The 27,268-nt window shown below is 43.0% G+C and overlaps 1 protein-coding gene across 4 annotated transcripts; it reads right to left on the minus strand.

The window, feature by feature from the left end:
* Positions 1-1,577: 1,577 nt before the first annotated feature.
* On the minus strand, positions 1,578-24,187 carry ZNF317 (zinc finger protein 317). Of its 4 annotated transcripts, XM_064381934.1 has the most exons (8): positions 23,995-24,187; positions 13,280-13,481; positions 9,339-9,455; positions 8,640-8,776; positions 7,994-8,120; positions 7,020-7,115; positions 6,181-6,263; positions 1,578-5,063 (listed from the first exon to the last, which is right to left on the minus strand). In XM_064381934.1, the coding sequence occupies exons 3-8, from the start codon at positions 9,361-9,363 to the stop codon at positions 3,744-3,746; spliced, it is 1,788 nt and encodes a 595-aa protein (XP_064238004.1). In that variant the 5' UTR covers positions 9,364-9,455; positions 13,280-13,481; positions 23,995-24,187; the 3' UTR covers positions 1,578-3,743. The 4 variants fall into 4 exon arrangements, with proteins under 4 accessions (XP_064238004.1, XP_012291787.1, XP_064238005.1 ...); XM_012436364.2 differs by lacking the exon at positions 13,280-13,481; XM_064381935.1 differs by lacking the exons at positions 8,640-8,776; positions 13,280-13,481.
* Positions 24,188-27,268: the final 3,081 nt, after the last annotated feature.

The following is a 27,268-nucleotide window of genomic DNA, read 5'->3' on the forward strand; positions in this document are numbered from 1 at the left end:
CTTGACTTGGTGGTTACGTGGAAGTGTTCCTGTGATAAATGGTTTGTACACTTACGAATTAAGCATATTTCTACATGTATGTTACATTTCAATAAAAATGTTTTAAAACACATACACACACGGTATTATTACACTGTATTCTATTGTATTTTACACAGTAGAAATGACTTTGGCATTACACTGATAGGATGAACATGCAGAGAACTTACAACCCAGCAACCTCACGCTCCTGGAAAAACTTACCAGTGCTCCAGAGGGCATGTACACCTTACAGCAGCACTGTTCATAATTGGGAAAAATGAGAAAATCCAACTATTCATTAGCACTTCACAGCATAATAGTGGGATAACAAAAGGATCAGAGTCCGGACATGAAAATGAAACTATGATCATATTCATCAACATGACTCTCACACCACTCCTCCTCCCACTTAATCTGGCCGCCATTACATTTCACTTGAATTCTGCGATGGCCTTCTACCTGGTTTCTGTTCGTATCTCCTCCCTCTTTAGCCTATCAACCCAGAAGCCACTGTGATCCTTTTGAAAACTGAAATTGGATAGCTGTCACTCTTCTGTTCAAGATCTAGTTAACCAGCCAGACGCCCCTGTGAACAGCCTCTGATACAGCTCTGACCTCATCATCTTCTGCGATGCCCAAGCTTGCCTCACCCCACCACGCCAGCCCCTCTGCTGCTGCATGGCTGCCCCAAGCACAGTTCTTCTTCGTGGCCTTTGAGCTGCCAGGGGTGCTTTTCCCCAGATTAAGGGCACATGCATGCAGTTCCCTGACATCTCTGCTGAAACGGAAGGCTTTCCCTACCCACCTTATGTTCCTTCAACCCACATGCTCCCTCTCATCACCATGGTTGTTTCCGTTGCGTTTACCACCATCTGATACACAGTATATTTACTAGTTTATCAGGTGTCCCAACCCAAATACAGTGTAAGCACCACCAGGGCAAAAATCTAGAATCACTGCTGCAGACCCTGAAGACCACAAAACAGTGCCTGTGCCTGGCATCAAGGAGGCATAAGCTCTGGAGCCAGATGACAGGGTTCACAGGCAAACACGGCTACCGGCTAAGTCTGACCACAGATAAGTAAACCTCAACTTTCTTGCCTGATTCCCCATACGCAAAACAGAGATGCTGACGGGACCTGTCCTTGAGCTTTTGTGAAAACTAATACATCTCTATTAGTAAATCAAGAAAATATCAAGATACAACAAAGAGTTGAAATACAATGTAAAAGGTTGGTTTAACCAAATGAAAAAAACCTCTATCTCACAATTAAAAGTAGACATGTTATACCCACATGTTTAGGTACTACTTATAAAACTCACCAATGACCAGGTGAATGGGCTTCAGGCAGCATCTAGCTGGGTGTAGAAATCCCTCCCACCAATAAATAGATAGAAAAACAAGTCGGGTGTGGTGGCTCATGCCTGTATTCTCAGCTACTTGGGAGACTGAGGCAGGAAGATCGTTTGAGCCCAGGAGTTTGAATCTAGCCAACACAGGGAGACCCCTATCTTGAAATAAATAAATTTAAAAGAAAAACAATGAAATATCCATAGCAGCTTAAACCAATAATCAGTTTTATTTTTTCTCATGTGATAGAAGTCTGGAAGTAACAGTCCAGGGCTGGTGCAGACACTCACAGGACCCAGAGGGGAGGCCAGGGTCACTGTGGGCTTTCTGTAGCCACTTCTTTAGACCCTGACTTTCATCCGCATGGTTATAAGGTGGATCTTTCAATATTACATACTGGATCTCTTTGCAAAGGTGAAAAGTAGGGAGTAAAGCAAAGAACAAAACATACAGGGAAGAATTCAGGTTTAAGAACGACCCCTGTTCAAGAGCTTTCTCAGAAGCCCACGTGGTGACATCTGCTAATTTGTCAATGGCCAGGGCTGTGGGACATGGATGGTACTAGCTGCAAGAAAACCGGTAAGAGATTTTTAAAAATAGCACACCTTACTAATCTGAAAGAACCTGGATTCTCTTGGTATTGGAAGATGAGAGTGGATACTGGGGAAGCCACTAGAAGTATCTGTCACTCTTGCCTGTAATCCTTGCACTTTGGGAGGTTGAGGCAGGTGGATCACCCGAAGTCAGCAGTTTGAGACCAGCCTGACCAACATGATGAAACCCCATCTCTACTAAAAATGCAAAAAATCAGCTGGGCATGGTGACGGGCACCTGTAATCCAAGCTACTCAGGAGGTTAAGGCAGAAGAATTGCTTGAACCCAGGAGGTGGAGGTTGCAGTGAGCCAAGATCGTGTAATTGTACTCCAGCCTGGGAAATAAGAGCAAAACTCAGTCTCAAAAAAAAAAAAAAAAAAGTATCTGTCACTCTTGGCTAGACAGCAAGCTGCAAAAATACCACCACTTGATGGAGACATCATGCTCTGGTCACAATGCTTGAGAATCAGGTTCCAGGAACAAACCGGTACTGAGAAGCACCCTCATGTCACACAGATCTAAATATGCCACTGGTCAAGGAGGTTGTCCAAAGGGAAATTAGGATGTTATCAAGGATGAAGCTATAGTAAAAATACTATATACAAACCTTTCTTGATGAGGCTTAAGAGTTTATTTAGAAGAGTGCAACCTTAAAAATAATGATAAAAAATTTATGAGTGAGGTTGGGGGGCGGTCTGTTTTCATGATTAGAGAGTAAGTGCAATCCCGTATTCACTGGAAAATCTCACTGGGGCTTCTCACCCAGTGAGAATATTCACGTGCACAAGTGAGGGGACCATGGCTAGAATCATTTCCACATAGGAATTATCAGCACTGATTGTATTTTAAAAGTTTTGTGAAGAAATATCTCCTGGCATAAGTGCTCACAAGATTCATAAAAACTTAGGGGTTGCTGCAGGCAGTAATTCAACTTCAGCAACAGTGATGTTTGGGGCACTGACTCTTTGTTGTGGGGGGCTCCTATGTGCTGAAGGGGACACAACAGCATCCCTGATGCCTTCTTACTACAAGTCAGGAGTACCTTTCCCCAGTTCTAACACCACCAACGTCTCTAGACATTGCCAAATGACTCCTGGATAGCAAAATCGCTACCCAGCTGAGAACCCGTGCTGTAGATCAAGGGTTGGACAAGTTTTTCTGGAAAGGGACAGATGACTAGAAGTATTTCAGACTTCGCTGGCCACAAATGTTCTCTATTGCGCACATTCTTCCTCTTTAAAGATGGAGCAGCTGTTGTTAGCTTGCAAGCCACACAAAGACAGCTGGCCTTGGTGTGCGGACCCATTCATGACCTTCCCACATTCCTTACTTCGCTCATTTCTCTCTTCAGTGTGATTTCTGTCATGAGGAATCGAGGGAGACCAGGAGTCGAGTTTCCCCATCCACTGTGTGCAGAGATTCTCCATAGTGTGCTTATTATTACTCATGGGCCCAGAAGGCTACAAATGGTGCTGAAGCCATTTTGGCATTAAATGTCAAGCCAGGGTTTCTTGCCTTAGTGTTTGTTAAGATCCAAATGTACCCCGAAGGCTTCTCCATGCTACAGATGTACATTTTCACCCCCAGCGTGAGTTCACACAAATCTCCCACGGGATGAGGACACCTCATCTTCCCAGTTTTTACAGGAATTGGATTCCTCCCAAATTATGTGGATTCTTTTGCACTCAGTAAGGTGCCAGCTCACAGAGGCTTCCTCTTACACCCATGAGGCCTGTTTCCCGTCTGAGTAATCCTGTGTCTTTAAAGCAGCTGCACTCACTGGAGCCTTTTCCACACGGATGAAACAAAGAGCTTCTCTCCCCGGTGGGTTTTCACGTGGCTCCTGAGGGATGAGTGGTCGCTGAAGGCTTTCCCGCAGACGAGGCATTCGTAGGGCTTCTCCCCGGTGTGGATCCTCCTGTGCACGTTGAGGTTGGAGCCGATGCTGAAGGCTTTCCCACAGTGATCGCACTCGTACGGCTTCTCCCCAGTGTGGCTTCGCATGTGTGTCTTCAGCGTGGACTGGTTCCGGAAGGCTTTGCCACACTGCCTGCACTCAACGCGCTTTTTTACAAGGTGAATGCTCATGTGCCTCCGCCGGGATAAATAATCACCGAAGACTTTTCCGCAGGCGGCGCACTCGTAGCGCCTCTCCTGTGTGTGTATCTTCCGGTGTGCTGTGAGGTTTGAGCTCGCGCTGAAGGCTTTCCCACAGAGGTCACACCCATAGGGTTTCTCTCCGGTGTGAGAGTTCATGTGAGTCTTAAGGATGGACTGGTTTCGGAAGGTTTTCCCACACTGCCGGCATTCCACGGGTTTCTTGACGATGTGAATTCTCATGTGTTTCCTCCGGGACACAAGATCGCCAAAGGACTTCCCACATTCTTTACATTCGTAGGTCTTCTCCACCATGTGGTTCTTCTTGTGCAAATTAAAGTTTGATTTCCAGCGGAAGGCTTTGCCGCACTGAGTGCACTCGTAGGGCTTCTCCCCGGTGTGGTTCCTCACGTGCTCTTTGAGGTGGGAGGGGTGCTGGAAGGCTTTCCCACAGTCGTGACACTCGTAGGGCCTCTCTCCGGTGTGCGTTCTCTTGTGCGCGATGAGGTGGCAGCTCCGGCCATACGCCTTCCCGCACTGATCACACTTGTATGGCCTCTCACCGGTGTGAACCCTCATGTGGATTTTCAGGGCCGAGAGGGTCCGGAATGCGTTTCCGCACTGGCTGCAGTCAAAGGGCTTCTCTTTGAGGTGAGTCCTTGCATGGCTCCTGAGGGCGGAAGGGTCGTTGAAGGCTTTCCCGCAGTCACTGCACTCGTAGGGCTTCTCCCCGGTGTGGATTCTCCGGTGCCGTGTGAGGGACGCACTTGTAGTGAAGGCTTTTTGGCACTGATGACACTCGTGCATTTTTCTCCCGTCGTACATGCTCACGTGCTGAGTGAGGTGCGGCCTACCCTTGAACGCTACCCCGAAGTCGCGGCGGTGATAGGGCCTCTTGCCAACGTGCCTTCCCATTGGCTGAGTAAGATGAGTGCCCATGCCGAAGACTTCGAACAAGTGAGCGTATTCAGTGGGCTTCTCTCCAAGACCGGCTCTTTCCTGTTGGTTAAGACATGCATGCTGACTAAGGCAATTCTCCTACTCATTGCAACCCTAAGCATCATCCCCACATACACTGCTGTGAACAGATAGAAGCACATTATTATGACTAGAGGTATCATCATCTGCAGTGCAGAAGTGCTGTCCCTGTCCCGTTTGAGCTCCATCAAAGACAACAGGTGAATGCCAGGCCACAAGGCTCCACCTGTGTTACTTTTTCAAAGCTTTTTGCATACAGCATTTCTTCACTGTTTAAAACTGAATTCAAGCCTGTAATCCCAGCATTTTGAGAGGCCATGGTGGGTGGACCACCTGAGGTCAGGAGTTCAAGACCAGCCTGGCTAACATGGTGAAACCCCATCTCTACTAAAAATTAGCTGGGTGTGGTGGTACATGTCTGTAATCCCAGTTACTTGGGAGGCTGGGACAGGAGAATCACTTGAGCCTGGGAGATGGAGGTTGCAGTGAGCTGAGATCGTGCCATTGCACACCAGCCTGGGTGACAAGGACAAGAGTCTGTCTCAAAAAAACACACTGAATTGAGGCTGGGCATGGTGGGTCAAGCCTGTAATCCCAGCACTTTGGGAGGCCAAGGTGGGTGGATCATTTGAGCCCAGTCTGTGCAACATGGTGAAATCCTATCTCTACAAAAAATAGAAAAATTAGCCAAGTGTGGTGGCACATGCCAACAGTACCAGCTGCTCAGGAGGCTGAAGTGGGAGGATGGCTTGAGCCTGGGGGGCAGAGGTTGCAGTGAGCCAAGATGGTGCTACTGCACTCCAGCTTGGGCAACGAGAATCTGTCTCCCAAAAAAATAAATAAACACCACCAAAACTGAATTGATAAGTCAGTGTAAAACATAAATATAAAATAAAACAAAACTGCACTGAGCCCCAACACTCAATATCTGAGACATGGCTATAAAAATCTTTATTCAGAGACACTCCAGGTGAAGTAGTGTGAGGTTAGGTTTAGGTTTACCCTAGCTTGGTAGAAACACAGCTTCCTCTGAGGGAAGCTGCCTGCCCTGGTGTTTGAACTGCTTTTTCTAAGCTAGGCTGCCCCAGTCTGCTCGGATGTGGCAGGAAGATCCAGAATCATCATAAGGAAATCTTACCATTGTCACACCACTGGGCGTTTCCTTCCCAAAAATATCTTCCATAAGAAGTGACCACTTGGTTTTAGATGGAGTCTCCCAATCTAAAACAAATTGGAAAGTATTAATTTGTTGGAAAAGGAAAATGGTGGGATGATGATGATAATGACAGGTGGATTTCTTGACAGATCCTAAGGCTATGTAAGGAAAAGTGCTGCAAAAGCAATCGTTAAAAAATCTGGTCGTGTGAGATATATGGCAATGCCAGGTAGAAATTTAAGTCAATTCAGGCTGGGTGTGGTGGCTCACACCTGTAATCCCAGGACTTTGGGAGGCTGAGGTGGGTGGATCACTTGAGCTCAGGAGTTCAAGACTAGCCTGGCCAACATGATGAAGCCATCTCTGCTAATAATGCAAAAATTAGTTGGACGTGTGGCGCACACCTGCAATTCCAGCTACTTGGGAGGCTGAGGCACGAGAATCACTGAACCCAGGAAGCAGAGGTTTCAGTGAGCCAAGATCACACCACTGCACTCTAGCCTGGGTGACGGGAGCGAGACTCTGTCTCAAAAAAAAAAGAAATTTAAGTCAATTCAGATAGATGTTGATAACGACAGCAAGAGGATGATCAGGAACATCAAGTAGGAAAGAATGGGACAAAGAGCCCACTAATGAGAATGTGAAAGTCAAAGATGAAGGAGTGTGCGGACCAAAAGATTTGTCAGAGAATGGGCGGGCAAAAAGAGGGAAACAGCATTTCTCAATCTCTCTGGGTGACATTCCCTAACCACCCTCCCTCCACCCCAATCACAGAATAGAGGTGGAGTCACAGCACTGCTCTTCGCCTGGGGCTTGCTCACCTGCACAAGCGCCCTGGTGTGTGCCCCTCTCCTCTGTCCTCGGCTCCTCCTCCTGCTCCAAGTGTGAGATGAGGCTGGGTTTGCCAACCTGATACCCTACACTCATGGGAAAGACACAGGTTGAGGGAGGGCCATGCAGAGGACAACCCCTTCCATTAGCCTGGGCTCAACGTTCTGAAGGTGGACAAGTCTGACTTAGGAGCAGCAACATGATGATGCCAACATTTCTTTTTTTTTTTTTTTTTTGAGATGGAGTTTCGCTCTTGTTACCCAGGCTGGAGTGCAATGGCACTATCTCGGCTCACCGCAACCTCCGCCTCCTGGGTTCAGGCAATTCTCCTGCCTCAGCCTCCTGAGTAGCTGGGATTACAGGCACGCGCCACCATGCCCAGCTAATTTTTTGTATTTTTAGTAGAGACAGGGTTTCACCATGTTGACCAGGATGGTCTCGATCTCTTGACCTCGTGATCCACCCGCCTCGGCCTCCCAAAGTGCTGGGATTACAGGCTTGAGCCACCGCACCCAGCCTGATGCCAACATTTCTAAGGAACACAGTAAAAGTTTTTGATAGACAGAAAACAAAACCACAGGCCAGGCACGGTGGCTTGTGCCTATGGCCAGGAGTTCAAGATCAATCTGGGCAACATAGTGAGACCCCTTCATTACCAGAAGTAAATAAAAGAAAATGAAATAGGAAGTAAGATCACAAATACCCACACACTGACCCTCCAAAAGAATGGAGATTTTGTATCTCAGAAGCCCATGCTCAAGCTCAGACACATACCAGAGAACCCCCAAGGTCCTTGTGATAGACAGGCCTCAATACCCAGGAGAGGCCCCATGAACATGAGTGCCAGGGCTGCTTGTTCACAGCTGTGTTCTGAACCCCTGCATAGTTCCTGGGTCACAGGACATACTCAAACAAAAACATCTAATTCATGAACGAATAAGAGAAGGAATGACATCGGCCTTACCCAGCGAAGTGAGGTTGCTGTAGTTCTCCAGCATTACATCTTTGTACAGCTTTCTCTGAGAAGAATCCAGCAGGGGCCACTCCTTCTCAGTAAAGTCCACAGCGACATCTTGGAAAGTCACTGATTCCTGGAATGTCACACAAACTTGGGGTCAGCGAGGAACCGGCCGAACGGTGTTCACGGTAAGATGGCTGAGGCTGAAGACCCGGCATGAGACCCAATGCAGGATTTCCAGATGGCCTGCTAGAGATCTCAGCATTTCCTCCAGGTGCCAGTCCTCAGACATTGTCTCTCCCTGATGAGGCCATCTTGTCCTGTCTGTCACTTCAAATGCCACCCTGACAAGAGACTACTCTCCCTTCACTTCCAGCCTACTCTGAGAGCTTTTTGCTTTATTTCCCCCTAGTCTCTGGGGTTGAGCATGGGCCTGAGCATTCTGCAAGCATGAGGGAAACAGGTGCTACATAAATCACTTCCTCTAACTTCCCCAATACCAGGACAGTCCCAATATTCCTTGGCTCTCTCTCAGGCCCCATTCTGGCATCCATTGGCTGAGATGAAGCTTGGAAAGAATTCCAGCATGCATGGGTGAGGGTGTTCTAGGAAGTGCCTCTCCTGATCTAGGGGCCTGGAGATCTTAGCGCACCTGGGAACCAACACTGGGTGTGTGCGGCTCCAGACCACTGCATGCGAACAGATCCAAATTCTGGGGACAGGAACAGTCTTTTGAAGAAAGAGGAAATTCTGACTCCTGGAGATAGGTGGAGTCCTGGGTGGACATGGCTGAAGGAGAAAAGAGGGTTCATGAGAATCAGAGCCTGCCCTTGCCTCATAATAACAACACTTGCAAACCAGGAAACTGCTCCACATTGACTCTGAGTGTCCACATCTTCAATCCTCTCTCTCTATCTCTCTTGCACACATCACTTTCATAACAAGTCAGAACAGCCCCGTTCCACTAAAAACAGAAAGAGGGTGGTGGGCTACATACTCATAAGAAGTGACATAGACCCAACCTATGAGTGAAGAAATGCAAGTTGTGAGAGGTAGAGTTGTGACCTTGCTGAAGTTGATCAAAATAATAAATGGAATAATGGAGGGTTACCCATTACCTGTCCCCTCTTCATGAATCAATGGCATGGACACTTCCCCCTCTCCCAGATCCACCAAGACCCTCATCAGACCCAGTCACTGGGGTGGCTGCTGGGGTTCTGTTCTTACCCCTTTTCCACTCAGCCATCCTCTCCCAGCAGCCCTCTGTGGTGCATATATCTTTTACCCCACCAAGTGGCAGGGGCCACCTAACGTTCACTTTCTCAGGGCACGCGCTGACCCAAGGACTTACCAAGTGTTGGGGACAGAGCTGCCATCCTCAAAGAATGGCAGTCAGTTTGCCTGAACAGGGCACCAGGACAACCAGAAAGCTACTCTCTTGCTCTCATGGGCCTCTCCAAGCCGGCATCTGTAGCGAAGGAAAGAACACCGGGATTAGTCCAAGGCTGTCTGTCTCTCCTGCTCACCGAAGAAAAATCCAAGTTTTGTCTTTTGGCATTTCCTCTTCTGAGCAGCAAGGTCTGGCTGATCCTGGACTTTTATCTTTCTTAGGTAAAGTCTCCCAGCAATGTGGTGGGGGGACAGCCCCTGATCTGCTATAAGTGGGTTCAGAATTACTCTTCCTAAGTGATTTGCCACCAAGCACAACTGTGCTCAACCCCCTCACTCATTAAACACTCTGGTCCTAGACTTCTGCTCTTCCTTCAAGGCCTGCGATCATTAAGGATGGCTCTATCCATGAAGATGGTCCACCCAGGCCTAACCATGAGTTTCAACCTCCAATGTCCTTTGCACCCACATTCCACACCAATATACGTATCCTTGGGCCACAGCCTGGACTGCATCATCACTAGAATCAGCCTCACCTCGCAGGCAATGATTTGGAAATCTGCTCTCTGGGCAAAATCTCTGACGCAACCTTCTCACATCAACTCTCCCACTTTACAGATTTGCGGCCACCTGTGCTTCTGTCAACTTGTTCCCTAACGACCCCCTCCTCTGCTCACTGAATTTGAATTAAAAAATCTTTTGAGATGAATCAGACACTAATAAATTAATAGAGAACAGTTGCAGTGAGCTATCATCATGCACTTCAGCCTGGGCAATAGAGTGAGATCCTGTCTCTAAAAACAAAAAAAGAAAAAGAAAAAAGGAAAATGAACAGTGAACCAGAGATTGTGGGGAAAAAAAAAAAATGTAATGCACACACCTGAAAAAGAATTCATATTCAGATTATATAAAGAACTCCTACATAAGAGTGCAAAAGGCTTATTGAAAAAAAAAGCAAGTAGAACTCCTTCAACACAGAAAGAAAAAAAGAACATCAACCCAACAAAAAGGGCAAAAGACTTTAATAAACAGACATTTCACAAAATGTAAGTAACCAATAAGAATCATGTCCAGTGGTGCTCAACATCATAGTCATCAGACATATGCAAATTAAGACTACAGCAGCCAAAATAAAAAAGACTACCAATACTAAATGCTGCTGAGTTTGGGGCAATCTCTCATATACTGACGGTGGGAGTGTAAAATAGTTCCACTACTTTCAAAAACACTTTGGCAGTTTTTAACAAGCACACCGACCATCTGACCCAACAATTCTGCTCCTAGATATCTACATAAGAGAAATTTTAAACAATTTATATCCACAAAGACTCATACAAAAATGCCTGTAGCAATCTGATTCCTCATAGCCAAACGCTGTAAACAATCTAAACCTTTATCAACCAGAGAATGGATGTACATATAAATTGTGATATGTTTACAGAATGAAATACTACTCAGCAATAAAAAGAAACTATGCAGTCATGCAACATGGAGAAATCCCTACGATGCTGGCCAAAAGAAGCTGGACACATAAGAAACACTCTGCTTCCACACTATGATGTCCACGAATAGGTGAAACTTATTTAAGTTGATAGAACTGGAAAAAAAAAAGGTTGCTTCAGTGGAGGATCACAAGACAGGGACAGACTGGAAGAAGCAAAGGGAACTTTCTGGGGTGACAGAAATTCTGTTATTTATTTTCAGCTAATGGAAATTTTATTTATTTATTTATTTATTTATTTATACATTTGAGACGGAGTTTTGGTCTTGTTGCCCAGGCTGGAGTGCAATGATGTAATCTCGGCTCACTGCTGCCTCAGCCTCCCAAGTAGCTGGGATTACAGGCATGCACCACCACACCCAGCTAATTTTGTATTTTTGGTAAAAAAAAAAAAAATTTAGCCAGGTGTGGTGGTGCACACTTGTAGTTTCCAAAGCTGCTTGGGAGGCTGAGGAAAGAGGATCATTTGAGCCAGGAAGTCAAGGCTGAAGTGAGCCGAGATTGTGTCTCTGCACCTCAGGCTGGGCCACAGAGTAAGATCCTGTCAGAGAAGGAAAGGAAAAGGAAGGAAAGGAGAAAGAGAAAGAGAAAGAGAAAGAAAAGGAGAAAGAGAAAGAGGGAGAGAGAGAGAGAGAGAAAGAAATAAAATCAACTTTTTAAAAAGGATCAATGAATTACGCCTCCCATATATCTCTGAATCATTTAACTTTCTCCAATTCAACAGCCAAGAGAACCAGGATTATATATGCTGGACCATAAAAAAAAACTTCCAATACATTTCAAAGGACAGCAAATGTATTAAATTGAAACCAGAATATTAAGGAATCTAGAAAATTCCTAAATATTTAGAAATTAAACACAAAAAAACTCTATGTAAAAGATGGAACAAGGTAAATTTAATAAATATTTTGTGCTACATGAAAAAAAAAAAACCAACTTGTGAGATGAGGTTAAACCCATTCTCAGGAGGAAATAATGTTTAAGTGCCTACATTTAAAAGTGGACAGGTTCTCTTTCAACCATGCAAGCATACAGGGAGAAGGCAGCTGTCTCCAAGCAAGAAAGAGAGCCTCTACCAAGAGCCAAACCAGCCAGCACCTTCATCTTGGAGTTATCAGACTTCAGAATGGTGAGAAATAAATTTCTATTGTCTAAGCCTCAAAACAAACACATAAAAAACCAAACAGGTGCAGCAAAACCCAATAAACTATGCTTACAAAAAAAAAAAAAGAAAAATCAAATTACACCCAACTTAGGGTTATCCAGGATAGACTATAAATTAGGCTATAAACAATTATTAACAAATTTTAAAGGAATGAAAGCACACAAAGTATATTCTCTCCATGAATAAAACTAAAAATCAATAGAAGAAAAATTGGAAAACTCACAAATATATGGAAATTAAACAACATGCTCTTAACCAATGGGACAAAGAAATCACTACAGAAATTAGAAAATACTTTTAGACAAATGAAAACACATCCAAACTTATGGGAAGCGGCAAAAGTAGCTCTCAGAGAAAAACGTACAGCTGTAAATTCCTACATTAAAAAAAGAAAGCTCTCAATCAGAAATCTACCTTGACACATTAAAGAACTAAAAAAGAGCAAACTAAACCCAGGGAAAGTAAAAAATGAAGAAAGATTAGAGCAGAGATAAATGAAATCGAGACTAGAAGGAGAATTAATGAAAACAAAAGCTGGTTATTTCAAAAAGATCAACAAAAGTGACAAAAGTACAGCTAGAATTACTAATAAAAAGAGACGATGCAAGTAACCAAAATCAGAAGTGGAGCTGGGACATTACTACTGCTCTTATGGAAACCGGAAGGGCTGTAAGAGAATGCCGTGAACAACTGTACACCAACACAGGAGATCATGGAGACTGGCAGTTCCCAACCAGTTTAGCACCTGAGACCGGTGTCATGGAAGACAATTTTTCCATGGACGGTAAGATGAGGGGGGATGGTTTTGGGATGATTCAAGCACATTACATTTATTGTGTACCTTATTTCTATTATTACTACATTATAATATATAGTAAAATAGGCCAGGTGCAGTGGCTCACGCCTGTAATCCCAGCACTTTGGGAGTCCGAGGTGGGTGGATCATGAGGTTGAGTTTGAGACCGGCTTGACCAACATGCTGAAACCCTGTCTCTACTAAAAATACAAAAATTTGCTGGTCATGGTGGCATGCACCTGTAATCCCAGCTACTCGGGAGGCTGAGGCAGGAGAATCGCTTGAACCCGGGAGGCAGAGGTTGCAGTGAGCTGAATGCCACTGCACTCCAACCTGGGCAACAGAGCGAGACTCTGTCTCAAAAAACATATATATAATTACTATATATAGTAATTATTTTACTATAGTAAAATAATACAGTAAAATAATTATACAACTTACCATAATGTAGAATCAGTAGAAGCCCTGAGCTTGTTTTGGGAGGCAATGACCGATCATCAGGCATTAGATTCTCATAAGGAGTGTACAACCTAGATCCCTCGTATGCGCAGTGCACAATAGGGTCTGTGCTCCTATGAGAATCGATGCTGCTCCGATCTGACAGGAGGTGGAAGTCAGGTGGTAACTCGAGTGACGGGAGCCACTGTAAACAGAGATGAAGCTTCACTCGCCCACCCTCTGGTCACCTCCTGCTGCACAGCCTGGTCTGTGGCCCAGCGGCTGGAGACCACTGCTGTAGATTTAACAAATTCCTTGAGACATACCCAAACAGACTCTGGAAGAAAAAGAAAATTGAGAGACCTATAACAAGAGACTGAGCGGGTCATCAAAAGCCATTAAACGATAAAAAGTTTAGGACCAAATGGCTTCATTGGTGAACCCTACCAAACATTTAGAAATAACATCAAGAAACTGAATGAGATACAGAATGGTAGAAAATATTTGGAAATCATGTATGTGATAGGGATTTAATACCATTATAAACTCAACAACAAAAAGACACCCCGATATAAAAGTGGGCAGGGGACTCGAACAGAACAGACATTTCTCCAGATATATACAAATGTACTGTAAACACACGAAAAGATGATTAACAACATCAGTCATTAAGGAAATAACATCAAAACCACAATAAATTAGCTAGGGATGGTGGCCCACACCTCGGGAGGGGATTTAATTTGCTTCTTATGAACATGTCTCCTTTCTGCACTTTGCACCGCGACTCTCTTAACGGCACTGAGGTAAGAACTGCGACGCTGCTACTGTAACATCTGACTCAGGTCAATTATAAATATTACCACTTTTAAACATTACAAGGCTTATAACTATCTTTTTGTTTTTTTGAGGTGAAGTCTCTCCTTTGATGCAAGCCCATGGTTCTGCCTATTCCCCTCCCAAGAGCATTCATAGAAACAGTTTTCTCATCTGGAAATTGAAGTCTCTGACACTGGGCTATGTATGGAACTCCATAGGCTCAGTAAACAAACATTCACTCTAAAACGCCATTATCATTAAAATAAAATGACTGCTGACGATTTCACAATTACCTAACAGAACTGTTCAATGATAGTGGGTTCCACTCTCTGCTCCCTGGCACCTGCTCCACCCAGAATGACCCAGAGTGAAAGGCAGCCAACTGGCTACTTAGTATCCCCACTGCAACAGCCAACGAGACCCCACATTAAGCCCCTACAGCTGTGCTGCCTCCAGCCTCCCCATGTTGACGGCAGCTCCAGCCTCCCCGGGGCTCAAGTCAAAAGCCTTGCTCATCATCACCTTCGACTCACCTCTTTCTTTTCCATACTCCACGTCTGCATCGCCAGCAAATCCTGCCTTATCTTTAAAACTTAACCCAAAACTCTGGTTGCTTCTCACCACCTACATTGCCACTGTCTTGGCATAAGGCATTGCTTCTCTTCTAGAACATTCCAACCACTTCCTAACTGGTTTCCCGGCTGCTGTCCCTGAGTTTCTTAGCTTCTGTGACAGCCATAACTTTATGGGTAAAATGTAGATCACATCACTCCTCTGCTCAAGATCCTCTGATGGTGTCCCATCTCACTCAGACCAAGGGCCCAGGTCCCTGTCACCTCACCCACAGCTCCCTCTGCCACTGGTCCCCTCACCCAAGTCACTCGAGCCTTGCTGCTGTGCATCAAGCCTCACCAGCCATGCTCCCACCTCAGGGTCTCTGACTTGCTGCTCCTCTGCTTCAAATGTTTCCCCCCACATTCTCAGTGTGTCTGGCCCCCTCTCATCCTTCAGATCTTTATTCAACTTTAACTGTCCAGATCTGGCATTCACTGGCCACTTTTCTTTCTTTCTTTTTTTTTTTTGAGATGGAGTCTCACTCTGTTGTCCAGGCTGGAGTGCAGTGGTGCAATCTCGGCTTGCTGCAACCTCCACCTCCCAGGTTCAAGTGATTTTCCCGCGTCCGCCTCCCGAGTAACTGGGACTACAGGCACATGCCACTGTGTCCGGCTAAGTTTTTTATTTTTACTAGAGACAGGGTGTCACCATGTTGGCCCGGCTGGTCCTGAACTACTGACCTCAGCTGATCCGCCTGCCTTAGCCACTCTTTAAAATGCAAACTCAGCTGGGTGTGGTGGCTCACACCTGTAATCCCAGCACTTTGGGAGGCTGAGGCAGGTGGATCATGAGGTCAGAAGATTGAGACCATCCTGGCTAACACAGTGAAATCCTGTCTCTACTAAAAATACAAAAAAATTAGCCAGGCATGGTGGCATGTGCATGTAGTCACAGCTAGTTGGGAGGCTTAGGTAGGAGAATCACTTGAACACAGGAGGCAGAGGTTGCAGTGGAGACTACACCACTGCACTCCAGCCTGGTGACAGAGTGAGACTCTGTCTTAAAAAAAAAAAAAATGCAAACCTCTCCTTTCAATCCCAATTCCCCACTACTTTTTTTTTTCCCTAAAGCACTAATCTCCAATTAATATTCTGTTTAAGTAAGATTAGGCTATATTTTACTGCAGAAACAGACAAGCCCAAATCTCGGTAACTCAATAAAATGGAAAGTTTATGCCTTGCTCATGTCACTTGTTCAACCCAGGCTGGTGTCGAAAGTTTTCCTGCAGGGATGCCACTTGTCTCTGAACCAACTGATACCCTTGGCCATCTTGGTCATAGATGATGAGCAGGAAGTGGACAGCTACGCATTCTGTAATCTACATTTTGACCCTGAAGCACTCGCAGCCCATTGGCCAGAACTAGTCACATGCCCCTGCCAGCTCCAAGGATCCTGGGAAATGCAGGATGGCACAGGGAACGCTGGATAAGCATTATTATCTCTCTGCTGTCTCCTCCACACACACTATGTAGTTTACTTGTTTTGATTTCTTGTGTGCCCAACTAGAAAATACATTATAGGTAACTAGAGGTTTTTCAAGTTCTCTGATATTTCGTTCACCATTTCAGTGCCTGATATAAATAAGACACTAAGTAGGGAATGCAAGAATGAATGGATGATGAGCAAACTGATCCACATTTGCCTTCATATTGAGACAGACACCCAGGGGATGGCACCTTGGGAAGACCATAAGGAAGGGGCCTATGAAATGTAGGGGGTCTGGGATCTCCTCAGAAAGTCCTGTGAAATTAAACACTAACCCAGGTATTAGGACACAGCCCTATGGCTTGGCCCAAAACCCACGGACCAACATCCACCACCACTCTCCATGAGGGACAAGCCGTCCAGAGGGCTGGAGCATAGAGAGTGCACCCATATCAATTAAGGGTCTGTGAAACCTTGTCGATGTTTTGCAATAATGCAAATCAGAGCTCAGAGTGGAGCTTGTGGCCAATTTCTCACCTGAGTGATTCTATCGCTTTCAGAGGTTGTCAGTGCTGGGTGATGGTGTATTAGTTCATTCTCACACTGCTATAAAGAAATACCTGAGACTGGGTAATTTATAAGAAAAGAGGTTTAATTGGCTCACAGTTGTGCAGGCTGTACAGGAAGCATAGTGGTATCTGCTCCTGGGGAGGCCCTCAGGAAGCTTCCAATCACAGCAGAAGGCAAAAAGGAAGCAGGCAAGGCACACGGTGAAGCAGGAGCAAGAGAGCAAGGGTGGAAGGTGGGGAGGTGCCACACACTTTTTAAATGACCAGATCTCAGAACTCACTCACTGTCATGAGGACAGTACCAAGGGGGATGGTGCTAAGCCATTCATGAGAAACCCACCCCCATAATCCAGTCACCTCCCACCAGGCCCCACCTCCAACATTGGGAATTACATTTCCATATGAGATCTGGGTGGGGATATACATCCAAACCATATCAGAGGGTCTCAGAGAACGGGTGGCCTGGAATACAAACGCAGCAGGAAGATTGCAGCATCTAAGTGACCCAGCAGGATGTGGAGCAGGGAATCTAGAGCAGGTGTAGGATCTATCATCTCAGAGGCGTTCTGCCCTGTTTCGACATGATACATGAAGCGAAACCAGGATCACCGAAACACTGTCACCATGGATAGGTTAGAATGGACCGGTTAATTTTTCAGAGCTGTTGAAGTTGCTTAATTTCTCTTTTAATTTTCCTAGCAGCATCATGAAAGCAGTTCTATTTTTCTACTTCTACAAATCTTACTCTATTTTCAATGGGGTCTGTTTTTCTCCTTACCAGGGCCAGGACGGGGATGAGGCAACTGAGGCGGCTAGGCAACAGTGTAGTATTTAAGGGGGCCTTTCCGATGTCCAACAAGCACAAGCGAGGCTGGCTCAGAGCGAGGGGCTGCTCCCTGGCCCTGCACTCACAAACCTCACCCTCGCCCCAGCCCTGCTCCTGTTTTAGAAGATCTGCCTCCTCCACAAGTTTGTGGTCCAAAACAAATGTTGCCCAAAACTGTTCCATGAGGAGCTCTCTTGGGACCATAATTCTCCCAATATTTGATTTTAACCCCATATTCAACTTAATCACAGTGTCCCAGGATATTCAGAATTTGCAGATGTAAATATTATAGAGAGAAGAAGTCTTTTGTTACTTTTACTGACTGGTATTTCTGCCCTTGCTATTTCTACCACTGTCAATTCACATAAATATAGGCCCGGCACAGTGGCTCATGTCTGTAATCCCAGCACTTTGGGAGGCTGAGGCGGGCAGATCATTTGAGGTCAGGAGTTCAAGAACGGCCTGGCCAACATGGTGAAACCCCGTCTCTACTAAAAATACAAAAAAATTAGCTGGGCATGGTGGTGCACCCCTGTAGTCCCAGTTACTTGGGAAGCTGAGGTGGGAGGATCAGTTGAACCCTAGAGGCGGAGGTTGCAGTAAGCCAAGATCATGCTACTGCACTTCAAGCCTGGGTGAGAGAATGAGAATCTGTCTCAAAATACACACACACACACACACACACACACACACATATGGAGAGAGAGAAGGCAACAAAGGTTGTGAGAACATCATAGGCCATTTTCTTGGTCCAGAAAGGTGTTACGCTAGTAAATCAAAAATACACCTTCCTTTCAAGCAACTAGATGAGATGTCCCAGGGGGTAGAGAGCAGGGTAAGATTTCTGTTTCCAACAAGCAACTTAGGTGCCCCAGATAAACTTTCCACACATAACTATTTCAAATGCAGCACAAAGTACCAACAGATGATAGCTTTCAAATTCATGAGCTGGCAGGAAATTAACATTAAGAAAATTAAAAATTTATGATTTCTAAAGGACAATTACAATTCCTAAAATAAAAGCAAAATGGAAACCACCACCAACAACAAAATCCCTAAGTAAACAGCTCTTAGATTACACAACCCGCCCCCCCCAAAAAGTTTGTTTCTTTTTCTTTTTCTGTCACTCTTAGGATACGCTTAAGTTACTAAAAATTTGTTTCTTAAATATTGTCTGCTGCATAAACGTGCCCTGGAGCATTTCAGGTAATTCTGAGACCCAGATCATTATCTCAAATGAAGTAACTCTCTTTGGGGTGGGCTGCTGAACCAGTACTTTAACAAACTCTACATGAAATTTTTACGCGGGCTAAAGTTTAAAACTAGTTGTAGCAATAAATGCAAGGAAAGCACAGAAAAGAGTTGAGGAACATAGAAATACAGCTAAGAATCCCGTAGGGACAGAAGATAAGGAAATGAACCATTTCTACCTGGAGTTACCGATGAGAGACAGAGAATGAGCCCAGGCAATTACTGTAAAATATAGTGGCTGTAGATTTTTCATTTTGGAAGGAAAATATAAACAGATAAAAAGAAATCTTAGGCACAATGAACCAGAGAATTACCAATGGTAAAAAGAATATCTTAACAGCAGCCAGAGGAAAAAAAGACAGGTTACCTTTTAAGCAATAGTTCTCAAACTTGAAGTTACATGAGAGTCACCTGGAGGTCTTGTTAAAACACACTGTAAGAAACAAACCAAGCCTGGGGATGGTGGCTCACACCTATAATCCCAGCATGCTGGGAAGCCAAGGCAGGTGGACCACTTGCACACTCGAGTTTGAGACCAGCCTGGGCAACACAGTGAGACCCCATCTCAAAACAAAACAAAACAAAAAACACATTTCTAGGCCCCATCCCCAGGTTTCTAATTCAGAAGATCTGAGGTGTGGGGTCAGAGTATGTATTTTTAACAAGTTTCCAGGTGATACTGATGCTGCTGGTTAGGAGACCACCCCGCAAGAACCACTACCTGACCAACAGAGTGAAACCCGTCTCTACTAAAAATACAAAAATTAGCCGGGTGTGGTGGTATGTGCCTGTAATCCCAGCCACTTGGGAGGCTGAGGCAGGAGAATTGCTGGAACCCAGGAGAGGCAGAGATTGCAGTGAGCCAATAATGTCATTGCACTCCAGCCTGGGCAACAAGAGGGAGACTCTGCCTCAAAAAAAAAAAAAAAAAAGGAAAGAAACAAACATTAGACTGACAGCTGATTCCTCATTAGCAACAGTGGAAGCCAGAAGAAAATGGAACATCTTCATAGTTCTCAAATAAAATATAAAATCCTATAACCACCATGTCCACTGAGAAAGAGGGAAAAACAGTATCTTTGGGCTTGTAACCCACAGAAAAAAGACATCATAAAAGACATATTTCAGGGAGAAAGAAGTAATCAAAGAACCAAAGCAAAGAGTGTGAGAATCAAGTAAAGTGCTCAAAGTGGCAAATGTGTGAGTATAATGAAATAAAAAATGACGGTATGGGCCGGGCGCGGTAGCTCAAGCCTGTAATCCCAGCACTTTGGGAGGCCGAGGCGGGTGGATCACAAGGTCAAGAGATCGAGACCATCCTGGTCAACATGGTGAAACCCCGTCTCTACTAAAAATACAAAAAATTAGCTGGGCATGGTGGCGCGTGCCTGTAATCCCAGCTACTCAGGAAGCTGAGGCAGGAGAATTGCCTGAACCCAGGAGGCGGAGATTGCGGTGAGCCGAGATCGTGCCATTGCGCTCCAGCCTGGGTAACAAGAGCGAAACTCCGTCTCAAAAAAAAGAAATGACGGTATGTAATAACAACAATAATTTCTTGAGATTTAAAAAAAGAACTAAATATGTGCAACTATGATATATCAATAAAAAAAGAACAAAAATGCATATAAGAAAACCATGTAAATCAGGAGAGTAACATATATCCAAATCTAGATTTAATGAGCAAGCATGGGTAAGAATTGTTTAGAACAACCACTGGAATAATAGAGCAAATAAATTCAAAATGTACAGAAAATAAAAAAGGAGAATGACAAAAATACGCAAAAGCCAGAGAAAAGAAAATATAAAAGACAAATGTAACATTCAAATATATTAATACAGAAGATATTAATGGAATAAATGCTTTAACTAAAATACTAATATTCACAGAATAATTAATCCAATTATATGTTATGTACAAGAGACATCTAAAATATAAGAATGCAGTAAGAATGGAACTAAAAGAATATATAAGGCAAGTGAAAAAAAAGAAAGCTGGTTAGTATCAGAAGAGAGTAAGGCAAAAAGGCTCATAAAGAAAAATGAAGTATTACATAATGAAGTTATAAACCAAGAAAGAGGTGTGTGTTTATGTGTGTGTGTGTGTGTGTGTGTGTATATATAAAAAACATAGCCTCAAAAAAATGAAAACATAAAAATAAAAAATAAAGGGACAGAACGCTAAGGAGAAATGGATGAAGCCACCACCAGAGCTCTCACAAATACAGTTCAAGCAGGCAATTCAGTAACTACATGCAGATTGAACATGATGAAATAGCATTTCCTAACTATAAATTCCAACCACACATGAGGCCATGTTTGTCTAAGAAAATGCTTGACCACAGAGCAATGCAGTTAGCAAACAATGACCAAAAGATAACAAAGAAAAAAGTCACAGAAATGAAAATCAGAAAAAAAAATTCTAAATCTACATGCCAAAGAAGCCATGATATTTGATATTTAGAATTAAAATACAATAAAGTATGATACTGCAATTCTTTGGGATGTGACAGGCATTCAACATAAGAAACTGGAAAGAAACATCCCAAAAAGGAAGAAAATGATACCAATCAGAAAGTTATAAAATAGAAAACATATATATATATCATAAAATGGTTCAATCAAGCCAGAAGTTCTTTAAGAAGGAAACTGACAACATTCGGATGGAATTTATTTTTGTAAAAAGCAACATATAATTATTACAAATAAAAAAGTGGGTAACATTACAAATGTAGCAAGCATTAAAAATATGAGTATATTATGAACAACTTTGACTATACAATTTAAACCTCAGATGGAATAAATTCCTAGAAATTTAACTCATCATAACACAAAAAACCTGGATGCCCCACAACCCTTAAAAGAACAGAAACAATAACTTTAAAACTTTCCACAAAGAAAACTCCAGACCCAAACGGTTTTTGCAGGTACCACTCCCGTTCTAAGGTACAAATGATTCTATTCTTATGCAAAACATTCCAGAGTTTAGAAAAGAGAACACTTCTCATCCCATTTTATGAGGCTGGCATAAATCTGAAATAGAAAAGGAAAATTTCACTCAAGCATAGATCCAAAAACACCAAACAAAATATTAGCAAACTGAAGCCAAAAATAACAAATAGTAACATGTCCTTTCCAAATTAGTTACCAATACAAATTTAATGTAACAACAGAAAATCAATTGGTTTAATTTGCCACACTAAAGGATAGAAACAAAATTGTATTATTCACTCATTCATTCATTACACAGCAGTACCAAGTGCCATCATTTAAAGTACTTGAAATGTATCAATAAACAGATACAAAAGTAGATGGTGAGAAAAAAAAATCACTTGTTAAAAGCCGCAGCAATTCACAAGAAAAACTCAAGCAGGAAAAGAGGAAAGCTTTCTTGGCCTAATAAAAACTATCTTAGAAAAACCTTTGGCAAACACAAATGACAATTCCCTTTAAGATCAGGAAAAAAAACAGGTCTGCCTAGAGTGTGCCACCCAAACTCCAGTCAACGACAATGGAACTCCCCAGCCAGTCCAGCAAAGAAAGAAAATAAACAATTTATCTTCTGTATAAAATATTTACATTTCCTTTTGAATTGTGTACATTTTCTTGTCTACGAAGAAGTTCCAAAAAACTACATAAAAGTTAGACTTTTCTGAGCACCAAAAAACAAAGCTCCTAAGAATAAATATAACAAAAACAACTTAAATCCTTTTTGAAGGTACTTACAAAACTTTATTGAGCCAAACATAGTGGCTCACCCCTGTAATACCAGCACTTTGGGAGGGTGAGGCAGGTGGATCACCTGAGGTCAGCAGATCGAGACCAGCCTGGCGAACATGTTGAAACCCCGTCTGTACCAAAAATGCAAAAATTAGCTGGGCGTGGTGGTGGGCACCTGTAATCCCAGCTACCCATGAGGCTGAGGCAGGAGAATCGCCTGAACCCAGGAGACAGAGGTTGCAGTGAGCCAAGATTGTCATTGCACTGCAGTCTGGGCTACAAGAGTGAGACTGTCTCAAAAAACAACAACAAAAACAAACAAAACTTTATTGAAAGGCATCAAAGAAGATGCAAATAAATGATGTAAATCAATTAACTGCAACTCAACGGCAAGAAAACGCCAATATTCTCAAAGTTGAAATGTAGATTCACCACAACTTGAAAACTAAAGCCCACTATGTGGAACTTGGTAAACTAACTCTAGAATTTAAGCCATGACATTCCTGAAAAAGAATGGCTACGTGTAAGTATTTCATCTACAAGATATTTAGAAATCTCTAAATTACAAAGGTGTGCTTGCACCATATGGAAAAAGATTGTTTCCAAAAATACTGCAGAGCCTGAGTTCATTCACTAATGATTACCAAAATCAGGAAATTTATTTTCTGGAAAAGATGTATAAGCAGTCAAATGCAGGGCAAATATTGGTGGGAGAGGAGGATGCAGTTTAGAAAAGGCACACAGCTTCCTGAGATTTAATAATCTCTTTCTTGGCTTGGTTTGTAGATTCACTTTACGGTTGTCCTTTTAACTGTGTGTGTGTGTGTTTGCGTGTGTGTAATCATACTTTTGTTTTGCATGCATGTCCTATTTTCCAGTGTTAACATATTTTCACAGTAAAGGACACAGCACAAAATAACACGGTAAAATTCAAGTATGACTGGACTAACTCTCAACTTAATTAACAAAATGTTGAACTGAGTAGTAAATCTACGTATAGGCTATTTACGAGAGTCCACTAAAATTAAAATAAATAAAAAAGTGCAACCAGAAGGACTTAAAAGTACAAAAGGTACTCAAGGTAGATGCTAAAAAGAACACCAGCGTGCTGACATTCACGTAAGATAAAATTGACTACAGCGCAGAAAGGTGGTTACTCCTCCCTATGTCCAAATCCTGACGACCCCCAATCTCCTGAACTGCTCCCAAACTCTTGAACTCACTTCAGCCCGGCTTTTCCGCCCCCACCTACAGAGACTCAGGGCTTTTCAGGATCAGGTGACCAATGCCTCTCTCATCACTAACTGCAGTGGTCCAATTTCATCCTTCCCGTCCCTAGCGTTTCATATCGCTCATCGCGAGATCCAAAATGCACCCCTCGTCTGGCTGCCTGGCTCCTTAGTCCCCGATCCTTGTGCCCCCTTAGTATTCTCCGCCAAATAGGCCTCCCGTGACCCCAGGAACTGAGGGCGAAAAGGGTTAAGGCAAGAAGGGCTTACACGACTGGGAGTAGGATCGGGGAGCGGAGGTGACGGAAGCTGCTGCTGAAGCGAAGAGACGTTCATACGGGAGGTCCCGTCTGGCGTGGGGAAGCGAAGGGTCCCCAGCAGGTCGAAGGAATTCGCCGCGGACCCCTCCTTGGCCCATGTGTCTCGGGGCAATCGACTCCAGAGAGTAATGGCTTCCGCTTCACTGCCGCCTTCCAAATATCGCGGGACTTCATTGGCTGCGTCTAATACGAAGGCAGGGACGAAGAGGATGCTGGGAAGTGTAGTTTTGAAGCTTGGATGGGCATGGCGGCCGTGACCAGGTGAAATCTGACGGTCCAGCATATTTCTTCAATTTCTGCTTGTTCGAGTGTCCCAGGACTCCGTCCTCAGCCTTCTACTCGTTCTATAATCATTCACTTTGAGTTAGCCGCGAATCTCATCTCTTTAAGTACTATCTGTACACTCAAAACTCAAATTTTCAGCCACAATCCACAGCATTTTGTAGCCATCAGAGTGGTAAAGACTGAACCAGGCAAGAATTGTCATCTACATGACATAACTAGGGGACATTTGCATGACAAGCAGAATATTTGTATTGCCTTAAATGTCTCTCTATAAACTGCTCATATGTTGGAATGGAGAAAAAGATCATAGAAATTGTACAGTGAAGAAACTGGACAACATCTGGACCAGGTGATCGAATCAATATCACCAGTGAGAGTCAGATGGAGACCACGTGCCTCTGAATGACACCTTAGGAAGGGCGTAACATTACTATCACCTGTGTGGTGTTCATATACATATCTGCTATTTTGTATTTTTTGACCCACATCTCCCCATTTCCTTCCCCAACCCTCATGCCTGTGATAACGGTGGTCTCATTCTTTATTTCTGTGCATTTGAGCTCTCTTTCAATTAAAAAAAAATTCTCATGTAAGTGACATCATGCAATATTTTTCTTTTTGTGTTTGGCTTATTTCACTTAGCATAATGTCCTCCAGGTCCACCCATATCGTGGTAAATGCCAGGATCTCCTTCTATTTCAAGGCTGAATAATATTCCATTATATATTACATGTTATGTTATATACAATGGAATATATATTATATCGTATTATATTATAACTATGTATTGATAATGTACATTATATAATATATGCCAACATAATATATAATATGTAATATATAGTACAAAATATATGTATGTATGTTATATATGTTATGGAATATATTACATATTATATGTATTATTTTAACAGGAGGAGTCTGCATATACAAAATTCCAGAATCAGGCTGGGCACAGTGGCTCCCACCTGTAATCCCATCGCTTTAGGAAACCAGCGCTTTCCATGTAACCAGTTGGGGCAGAATTATGTAGGCAGGAGAAACAGATGGTTAGAGTTATCCAGGGCAGGTATATATGCCACGGTCCATTCCCTCAACAATATATTTTCCAAAACCTCAAATTTCCTTCTTGCATATTTTATATCCATATGGATATAAAATATGCTTACATAATATATATAATCTATATTTCATATTACATAATATATTTCATAATGTATAACATATACTCCATAATAGATAACATATAAACATATATATATATATAATAACACATATGTAATAGTACATATTATGGATGTCATATAGTATATGACATACATATATCATATATAATATGTTACACTATATATAACATATTACATATAATGGGAATAGCTATTATATATGCAACATATATTAATATAAATATGTTAATCATATACAATATTTAATACGATATAATATTAAACAGTATATGATGTTAATATTGACATCGCAAGAGGACAAAATGGGAAAAAGATAGCCTCTTCCATAAATGCTGCTGGGAAAACTAAATTTCCACGTACAAAAGAATGAAATTTGACTGTTATCTTACACCATACACAAAAATCAACTCAAAATGGTTAAAAGACCTAAATGTAAGACCTGAACCCATAAAACTCCTAGAAGATAACATTGGGGGAAAGTTCCTCAATTTTGGTCTTAGCAAAGATTTTTTTAATATACATTACACCAAAAGATTTGATTACAAAAGCAAAAATTAGTCAATAAATGGGACAACATCAAACTAAAAAGCTTCTTCATAGCAAAGGAAACAATCAAAAGAATGAATCGGCAACCCATGGACTGGGAAAAAATATTTGCAAACCACATATCTGAAAAGGGGTTAATATCCAAAATTTATAAAGAATTCTTTCAAGTCAATAGCAGAAAAACAACCTGATTTAAAAATGGGCAAAGGGTCTGAACAGATGTTTCTCCAAAGAAAGCATAAAAAAGGCCAACAGGTATAGGAAAATGTGCTCTACATCACTAATCATCAGGGAAATGCAAATTAAAACTACTATGAGATATCACCTCGCATCCTTAAGGAGAGCTATTATTAAAAAGTTAGAAGATGAATGTTGGGGACAGGGTGGAGTGCAATGGTGCGATATCGGCTCACAGCAACCTCCGCCTCCCTCCAAGAATTGCTTTAACTCCCAGGTTCAAGCAATTCTCCTGTCTCAGCCTCGCAAGTAGCTGGAATTACAGGCACGGAGCCTGTAATTAGCCACTACACCTGGCTAGTTTTGTAATTTTAGTAGAGACGGGATATCACCATGTTGGTCAGGCTAATCTCAAACTCCTGACCTTAAGTGATCCACCTGCCTCGGCCGTTTTGATTCTTAACAGGGGCAATTGTGCCACCTGGGGGTATCTGACAACGTCTGGAGACCCTTTTGTTTTTACCACTACCTGGGATACTACTGCCGTCTAGTGGTTAGAATACAGAATGCCCTACTCCCTCTAACAGAAATATCAGACCCTCAATGTCAGTCGCGCCAATGATGAGAAATCCCGGCATAGAAAAGTAAGAGATACTGGCTTTAGATAAGAAGGCAGATATCTCATGGTTACAGAGTGAAAGAGGAAAGAAACCGTGACGTTGTTATTGGACTGTTTTGCACTAGTGTCAAGAAGGTGAGAAATCTCTCGAATCTAGGATAAGAGAAAAAATAGAGAAATCTTTCTAATTGTTGTTACTATTTCTCTCTGCAGTAAGTTGTAAAATCATTTGTTATTAAATGGGGAAGTTGAAGCCAGGCGCGGTGGCTCATGCCTGTAATCCCAGTACTCTGAGAGGCTGAGGTGGGTGGATCACCTGGGGTCAGGAGTTTGAAAACAGCCTGAAAAAGATGGTGAAACCCCGTCTCTACTAAAAATACAAAAATTAGCCGTGCGTGGGGGCGGGTGCC

This window comes from Aotus nancymaae, unplaced genomic scaffold (assembly GCF_030222135.1).
Source record: "Aotus nancymaae isolate 86718 unplaced genomic scaffold, 86718_ANA_hifiasm-v0.15.2.pri h1tg000028l, whole genome shotgun sequence".
Taxonomy (NCBI): Eukaryota; Metazoa; Chordata; class Mammalia; order Primates; family Aotidae; genus Aotus; species Aotus nancymaae.